The sequence below is a fragment of the Humulus lupulus genome, chromosome 8, assembly GCF_963169125.1.
Source record: "Humulus lupulus chromosome 8, drHumLupu1.1, whole genome shotgun sequence".
In the NCBI taxonomy this organism is placed as follows: Eukaryota; Viridiplantae; Streptophyta; class Magnoliopsida; order Rosales; family Cannabaceae; genus Humulus; species Humulus lupulus.
Genome location: NC_084800.1, coordinates 125719058 through 125728198, shown reverse-complemented (window position 1 = coordinate 125728198; position 9141 = coordinate 125719058). Strand labels below are relative to the sequence as shown.

The 9141-nt window shown below is 38.9% G+C and overlaps 2 protein-coding genes across 2 annotated transcripts; both read left to right on the top strand.

Annotated features, from left to right (window-relative positions):
• The first annotated feature begins 6039 nt into the window (after nt 1-6039).
• On the top strand, nt 6040-7005 carry LOC133796024 (uncharacterized). Its single transcript, XM_062233505.1, has one exon. The coding sequence runs from the start codon at nt 6040-6042 to the stop codon at nt 7003-7005; it is 966 nt and encodes a 321-aa protein (XP_062089489.1).
• A 585-nt stretch (nt 7006-7590) lies between these two features.
• LOC133796023 (uncharacterized) lies at nt 7591-8304 on the top strand. The gene is made up of 2 exons (XM_062233504.1): nt 7591-7933; nt 8021-8304. The coding sequence occupies exons 1-2, from the start codon at nt 7591-7593 to the stop codon at nt 8302-8304; spliced, it is 627 nt and encodes a 208-aa protein (XP_062089488.1).
• Nucleotides 8305-9141: the final 837 nt, after the last annotated feature.

Sequence of the window (9141 nt, the reverse complement as noted above, 5' to 3'; positions counted from 1 at the left end):
AGAATAGCGGGAATTGGAGAGCGTTAATTATGATTAACGAGATATGTGGAAAATACCAATTTTTCCCTTGGGAGCCTTTAGAAACCTTAAATTGACCTAGGGGTATAATGGTCATTTCACCCCTAGGATAGATATAACCATTTTTGAGCTGAGAAAGAGGTAGAAAAACAGAGCAACTTGGAGTGTCTACCCGTACCATCCTTTCCTTCATTTTCCTTTGAGATTTTTGAGCCATTCTTGAGCATTCAAGCCTGGAATGTAAGCCTTGGGAGTTTGGGAGAGTGTTCCTCCGTTGAAGAGCATCATAAGCTGAGCTTTGGGAAAGTTTCTAACCATTGAAATCCCTGGTTTGCCCTGTTTTAGTTCTGTTTTACAGCTGAGATTTCTAGGATTAATACTTGGTTTTGTTAGGAGTTTTGGCTAGGGCTCTTATGGTTGTGATGTTTGGGGTGTGTTAGGATGGTTTTTGGGTTCATTTCGCACCAAAAATGGGATTTGGAAGCATTGGAAACAGGTTAGAATCAAAGGAGATGAAGAAGGAGGTTTCAGGGGGTTTCTGGTCTGGAGGTAGCGCTATAACGCCCACCTTAGGGCACTACAGCTCTACTCAGGGGGCATTTGGGCATGTTGGGGGTTCTAAGAATAGCGCTGGGGCGCTAGGGGTCAACACTGTAGCACTACTCTGTTCCTTCAAAGTCTCGTTTTGGGTGTTTTTAAGGGTCTTTGATATAGGGTTTCAATCCTTAAGGCCTGGGATCGAATCTTCTCACTGTGTGGGCATGTTTCGAGGTCCCGAGAGTGGTTCTTAGGTTAAGACCCTATCCATGTTGATTTTCATTAATGAAGGTTATAATTGGATGTGATTAGGTAACTGCTAAGGAACCAAAAGATAGATCGTTCTCAGGGGTCGTCCTTATAATATTTCTCGCTCGAACCTGAGATAAGAAAACTGCACCCCGTGTATATGACATGTATGATAGTTGTTGAGGCATGCTGGTTGATAAATGTGGACATGGATTGCATATTAAATGCTAGTGAATATTGTTTACTTGTATATGGCACTGACTAGTCAGGGATACTGACCTAAGAGTCAGAACCGGCATAAGCGTCCTGAACGCAGGGCCGAATGAAGATGAGATCTAATCGATAGCAGCGTTGAATGACTCTAAGGCATTAACGCTGGACCGACCTTATGGTTGATGAATCTTATAAGTGCTTGGCTAGTCTAAGACTAGATACTGAGAGCCAGGGCCTAAGGCTCCGGTGACCGTTTGTCACGTGGCTAGGGAGCGTTGTTCCAGGGTTATGACTCTATGGTCATGAGGAAGGTTATGTTGGTGACTAATCACCATGCACCTATCCTGTTTAAGCTAGTGAAAGGTTCACTATACTGTAAATACCAGTGGCCCTATCGTCACATGGCTTAAGGGAGCTATACCCAACTTAGTGACTTTTGCGACTGTCACCTATCTGTTTTGGACTGATAGTCCTGAATGATTATTATGATCATTGTTGATATTATATCATGCTATATTGTGTTTTCTTGCAAGGACTTGGCTCGTGGGTGCTATGTGGTGCAGGTAAAGGGAAAGAAAAACTCACCCAACCTTGAGTGGAGAGCTTAGGTGGTGATGTGTACATATGCGGCCGCTTCACCACCACGGCCAAGGAGTTCTTAGAGGAACTAGGGGGTTTACCCTTTTTTTTTGCCGCTTAGGTCGGCAGGGTTGTAAATTTGAAACAGTAGTGGCCATTTTGTATTATAAATGACTTGTAAATGTTTAGATGCGCTCATGAGAAGTTTATGTATTTAATAAAATATATCCTTTCCTTTTTATTGGTTTTCCCCCTTAGCTTGTTAATAACACTTAGAGCACATTTTTAACCAAAGGACTCGGGTAGCGGGTAAAATTTCTGGTTCACCGATCACCGTAACTGTTCTGGGGTAGCCAGGGCATTACATGCATAGCTTTTTACCTGGTCTTTCCCCCCACGGAACACGAGATTCTGACTGTCATAATCACCCACCCTTAGGGGTCCAACGTCCTCATCAGCCACACTTTCGACTGTGTCAAGGCTTTGATACCATTTGTAACGCCCCACGCCACTATGTCTATTTCTTGGAATGACGACTGGCCATGCAAACCTACATGAGCCTTTCTAGAAAGTTTTTTCCTCACTTGCACGCTTCCTAGGAAAACTTCCCAAGAGGTCACCCAACATGAGACTACTCCTGGTGAAGCACGCTTAACTTTGGAGTTCTTAAGTGATGGGCTACCGAAAAGAAGATGCAAATTTTTGGCATAGGTAGTACCCATAATTCCATTTAAGCCTTCTTCAACTGTGTAGTCCCATACCTACACAGTCTTAGAATCATCACACTGGACCTTCCCCAGGCGATGTGGGATTGCACAACTTTTTACCTGGTCTTTCCCCCTACAGATCATGGGATTCTGACTGCCACACATATGGATTTATTAGAAAAATGATCATGCCTTGTTTAAGCACGCCACATGTCCTAAGATTAAATATTGTGGGATAAACCTCTGTTGGGAAAGATCACAAGGGTCAATTACCCGACCACCTCACAGAGACACTTTGCGAATACATCCTTATTTAAATATGGACCAGATGAACAGATGGATCGGTCAGACAAAGGATCAAGTCTTGTTTGAGCAATAGGGCATGTTTAAAGTCGAAATATTGTGGGATCGAACCTGGTCGGGAAAGATCACATGGCTCAGCTACCCAGGTACCCCACGGAGATCCCTTGCGAAGACCTCTCTATTAAAATAGGGAACGGATGTCTAGAAGGATCGATTGGACCGATGATGATGTCTTTTTTGATTACCGGTGCCTATTTAAAGACAAAATATGCTGAGAACCACCTATGTTAGAAAAATATCACATGGCTCAGCTAACCGATCACCCCACAGAGACTATTTGTGAAGACTTCCCTATTTAAATAGGGGTAAGATTTCCGGATGGATCGATCGGACCAATAATCATGTCTTGTTTGACCACCAGGGTCTTTTCTAAAATGAAATATTATGGGATCCACCTTGGTTGGGAAATATCACATGGCTCAGCTACCTGATCTCCCCACAGAGACCCTTTGTGAAGAATTCCCTATTTAAATAGGGACAGGATGTCCAGATGGATCGACCGAACCAGCAATCATCTATTTTTTAAGCACTGGGGCCAGCCCTAAGATGAAATATGGTGGGATCCCCCCCCCCCCCCCTCAAGTTGGGAAATATCACATTGCTCATCTATCTGATCGCCCAAGAGAGACCCTTTGCGAAGTCTTACCTATATAAATTAGGACCATATGTCCAAATGGATCGATCGGACTAACGATCATGTCTAGTTTGATCACTGAGGCATGTCCTAAGATAAAATATTGTGGGATCATCCTCGGTTGGGAAAGATCAAATGGGCTAGCTACCCGACCACTCCACCAAGATGCTTTGCGAAGATTTCATATTTAAATTGGGACCTGGTGACCGAATGGATCTACCAGACTAACGATCATGTCTTGTTTGAGCACCACGGCCTATCCCAAGATGAAATATGGTGGGATCCACCCTGGTTGGGAAAGATTACGTGGCCCAGCTTCCTGATTTCCCCACAGAGACACTTTACGAAGACTTCTTTTCCTAAAATGCCTCGACTTTATAAAATAAATTTATTTACTTTATGAGTTATAATTTAAGAATAATTTTAATTTATTATGATTCAATTTATGAAATTTTACATTATTCTCTATCTTAAATTTGTTTAATATAATATATATTATTCTTTACATTATGCTCGAAAGAACTACATTAGAACATGCTCAAGAGGAGAATATTGGTGTTGTTATATGATGCTGCTCAATGATGGATCTGCTCGCTGTACGACACATTTTTTACCCGACGATCTGTATTTCACGAGAAACTGCAAAATATCCCAAGATATTTATGTAACTAATATTTGAATTGTATTATCTCTATATTATTTTAATTTGTAGTACTTTATAACAATCCCATACTACACGTGTAAGGCCTAGGTTAATTTCTAAAGGCCTATAGCCCATTAAGAGACTATATAAATAGAGATCTCTCTCAGTCATTATTTCTAAGTTGAATTAGTGCGTACTTTACATGCCAAACCCTACTGAATTGTATTCTTTCTCTCTCAGGCTTGAGAAAGTCAGTTGAACCTTGTTTCTTCTTTATCTTGAGTCTGAGACTTATTTAATTAATAAAAGTGCAAGTGGACGTAGGTCATTACCAACTCTTCGGGCCGAACCACTATAAAATTATGTGTGTCGTTTACTTGATTTCAATTCATTTTATTAATTCCTACTGTATAAACTGACTCAACGTCGTTAACCAAAACATTGGTCAACATTATGGTACTTTCATTGAGAGCTGAAATCCAAGATCACACTTTACTAGATCCATCTAAAATAAAGGTTATCACTACTAGAAGCCATAGTTAGGAAACACAAGTGGAGAACCCTAACACTGGACATCCTAATCGCCACTAGAGCAGTCATATCCATCCTTTTGGTCCCACTCATGAGGTTCCTCCTCAAGGAAACTGATAAACGAATTTTAGACTAGTTTATCTATGTGTTTTTCAGGTAAAGTATTAGGTGTTTTTTTTGTTTTGTTCTATTTTACGCTTGTTTTTGTATGTTTTCAGGTGTCGAAGGGCTTAGGTGACTTAAGAGTGGAAACATGGTGGGAAAATCGATAAAATGACAAAAATTGGTGTAAAACGGTGTTTCGGAGCACTTCCTGTGACCGCAGGAAGGGTGCCTTGCAGCCGCAATTCCAGAAGAGTTTGGGCATTTCTAGGGCAATCCTGCGACCACAGGATATGTCTACAAATGAGAAAATTGCAGATTTTTAATTAAGGGTGTTTTGGTCATTACATTTTTTTTAAAACGCTAATTTGGTTTAAATCACTATTAAGGAGAGAAAAGGAGGCAACTTTTGCAGATCTGGACTGGGAGAAGAGTCTGAGGAGTGCTTTGGATGAAGATTGCATCTACTATTTAGAGTTTTTTTCCTTTTTTTTTTTAATTTTAGTTTATGTTAATTTCATGTTTAGGGATTTCTTAGTGATGAACACGAACTAAATTGAATTTAGGGTTTTTAACTGAATCTCTTGAAGCTTTATTATGAATTAATGCAAGTTTTCTATTTCTTCTTCATCTAAGATCTATTCAATTTGTGTTTATTGTGTATGTGATTGACTACGCACCTTTTACATGCTATTTATGAATTCGAATCAAAATCTGAGAAGTGAGATTTGGATATGCTAAAATTGAATATACATATATTTCAATTTAGAACAAGAGTATCAAATTGGTCTATGTGATTTAGGACTGAGTTCATTGCTTCTTATTGTTTAAATTTCTCATATAAATATAGAGAATTTGCAATAGGTCGAGTTTTATATTTCTTAACTCGAATATTTAACTCTTTTGCATGTCTTTCATCTTAATGAGAAGAATTATCTTTGTGATTGCATTAATGAATAATAAAGGTGATAGTAGAGGAGATTAGAATCCCTAATTTCTCATATATATATATATATATTTGAATCAAGTTTATTGTTCTTTGTTGTTCTTCTTTTGATTTTGTTATTTATTATTTTTAGTTTTAAAAAAATTCCAATTTTCATTAGCCAAATAGAAACTAGAAATTAATTTTTGGTAATTGATAAATCAGTCTTCGTGGGATGATACTCGTTCTTATCAAGATTTATAACAAATTGCGATTACGTATACTTGCGTAGCTATAAAATTTGCAACAAGTTTTTGGCGTCGTTTCCGGGGATTGATTTTTATTAATATCAATACAATTACTTTTTATTCTAATTTGGTTTTTCTGTGTTTATTGTCTCTAACTGCTGTGTTTGAGAATCTTAATTTCAGTGGCCAATTGGTATATGCGACGTAGAGGGACTGACAATCTTTTGCCCATTAATACTAAAATTGAGAGGACTTGTAGACAGGACAAAAAACATAAACAGTTAGCAGAGATGGCCCAACAGCAGGGCAATGGGTTGAATGGGGACGCTGCTGAGCCAGCAGTTCTCACACTCAGAGACTATGTACTCCCTGCTGTTACTGGATTACAATCATGCATCCAATCGCCAGCAGTTGCAACCAATAATTTTGAAATTAAGCCGGCGATTCTGCAAATGGTCCAGTCTACTGTCCAGTTTGGTGGACTCCCTACTGAGGATCCCAATACACACATAACCAATTTCGTGGAGCTGTGTGGAACTTTTAAAAACAATGGGGTCACTGTCGATGCCATTAGACTGATATTGTTCCGATTCTCACTGTGGGATAGAGCTAAAAGTTGGTTGAACTCTATTCAAGCCAACTCAATCACTACATGGGAGGCATTAGCTCTGAAATTTCTTGCTAAATTTTTCCCTCCATCCAAGGCTGCAAAGTTAAGAGGGGAAATTAATAACTTCTCTCAATTTGATGGACAGTCTCTTTATGATGCATGGGAGAGGTTTAAGGAACTTTTGAGGAAGTGTTTTCATCATGGGATTGAAAAATGGATGCTAGTCCATAATATTTACAACGGTTTGTGTGGGACGACTCGCACCATTATTGATGCTGCAGAAGGTGGTGCTTTCATGAGCAAGAGTGCTAATGAGACCTATGAATTGCTTGAAGAAATGGCCATGAATAACTATCAATGGCCTAGTGAACGGGATAGACATAAGAAGGTAGTTGGTATGCATGAACTGGATGTTATTATCGCTCTCACTGCTCAGGTTGCATCATTGATAAAGCAACTACAACAAAATTTTATGGCCACTCAAGTCATGCAAATCCAAGCGGTGTATCACAATTGTGGTGGTCCTCACCCATTTGAACAGTGCATGGTAGTTGAGATGAACAACTCCATTGCCATGGAACAGATTAATATTATGGGAAATTTCAATAGGCAAGCTAATAATCCATTCTCCAACTCATTCAATTAAGGGTGGAGAAATCAGCCTAATTTTGCATGGAGAAATAATCAGGGTCCTCAACAAATTCAGCAGCCTATGATTCAAGCTCCACCTCAGGAACCATTAGAACCACTGGTAGTACCTATTGCTCAAGAGAAGACAAATGAGTTACAAGTTGCATTGTTAACTCTAACCAACTCTCAATCTCAATTTATGACAGAAACTCGCTCATCCATCGGGAATCTTGAGATGCAAGTTGGTTAGTTGGCAAATATGTTACAAAGTAGGCCCCAAGGAAATTTTCCAAGTAATACAGAGGTGAATCCTAAAGAGCAGTGCAATGCAATCTCTTTGAGGAGTGGGACGAAGTAGGAAGAGACAGTCAAGAAGTCTATACCTGCACCAATAGTTGAAGTTGAGAATGAGGGTATGGTAGAAGAAGAGGTTATTGACGACCTTAAGAAGAAGTAGTCACCAGTGAGCTATGAGCACCACATCAAGATTCCATATTCTCAAGGACTTCAAAAGAAGACACTTGACAAACAATTTTAGAAGTTTCTAGACATTTTTTGAAAACTTCACATTAACATACCTTTTGCCGAGGCACTTGAAAAAATGCCAAGCTATGTGAAATTTATGAAGGAAATCTTGTCAAAGAAAAAGAAGTTGGAGGATTATGAGACACTGGCGCTTACTGAGGAGAGTAGTGCTATTTTGCAGAAGAAACTACCTCCCAAGCTTAAATATCCGGGTAGTTTTGTGATTCCTTGCTCAATAAGAGATACTGTCATGACCAAGGCCTTATTTGATTTAGGGGCTAGTGTAAATTTAATGCCCTTATCTATTTTTCGGAAGCTGAAATTGGGAGAAGCTTGCCCCACTACTATGTCCTTACAAATGGCAGATTGCTTTGTTAAGCAACCTTGTGGAGTAATTGAGGATGTATTAGTTAAAGTTGGTAAATTTATCTTCCCTGCTGATTTTATTATTCTAGATATGGAGGAAGATGCAAACATTCCCATTATTTTGGGATGACCATTCTTAGCCACAAGGAGAGCACTAATTGATGTACAAAAGAGGGAGTTGAAGTTGCGAGTGCAAAACGAAGAGGTAACATTTAATGTTTTTTCAGCAATTGATATTCCAACTTGTTGTAGAGTGGATGTGGTATGTAATGGTGGTAGTAATTTGGAAACCACCAAGAGAAAAACCAATGCTAAAATTGGTAGTCGAGCAGTTCATCATTGTTTGAAATGGTTCTGTATTGGGAAGGCTCGAAGGCTAAACGAGCGGTGGAAGGCTCTGATGATAAGCAACATCAAAAGATGAGTTTTTGCTTATGACACTATGGCTTTAAAGGATGAGCGGGGTGGACTTGACCCGAGTAGAAGTTTAATGAAGGAAGTGAGCGTCCAACTAGAGTCGTTAAATAAAGCGCCATTGGGAGGCATCCAAAGTTCATTTAAATTTCTTTAAGTTCATTAAGTTTTTAAACTATTTTAGTTGAGACAATTTTTATTTTTTTAGTTAGTTTTTGTTTAATTTTAATTTTCTTGTAAATATTGTTGATTCTGGAATAGTGAAATACGTGAAATAAATTTGAAAATGATGAAAAAAAATCGAAAAAAAGCCCAGAACATAAACTAAGGGATGGACACTTTGGTGTCTTAGTTCCAACAGCACCACTTATGGAGTATCAACGTGGCGCAGAATCAATATGCCTACAGCCAAGCCTTCGCCAGTCATTTTTGCATTGACACTAGTGGATTTCTGCCATATCTACAACCACCCAACTTTGGGTATCCTCCACCTGAGGGGGATGACGAGGCCGGTCCTTCATCGTGAGTCGAGTTAGGTAAGGTTCCTTTCTTTAGCTTTTATTTAAACATTGAGGAGAATGTTTTTGTTAAGTTTGGGGAAGGTGGTTTTATTTTAATTATTTGTATCAGGTTAGTTGAGTCAAGTTTCTATTTAGTTTGGTGTTGTGTTAAATTGTGTTTGGTTTTGTCTGTTAATTGGGTTTCGTGTTAGAGTATCTAGAGAGTCTGTCGAATCAAGATAACAATGATTAGCCAATGAGAATACGTGAATGACTTGTAATATAATTTGAGAAAAATATATTTGATTGTAAAAAAAAAAGAACAATCCGTGTACTTGGTTTGACCA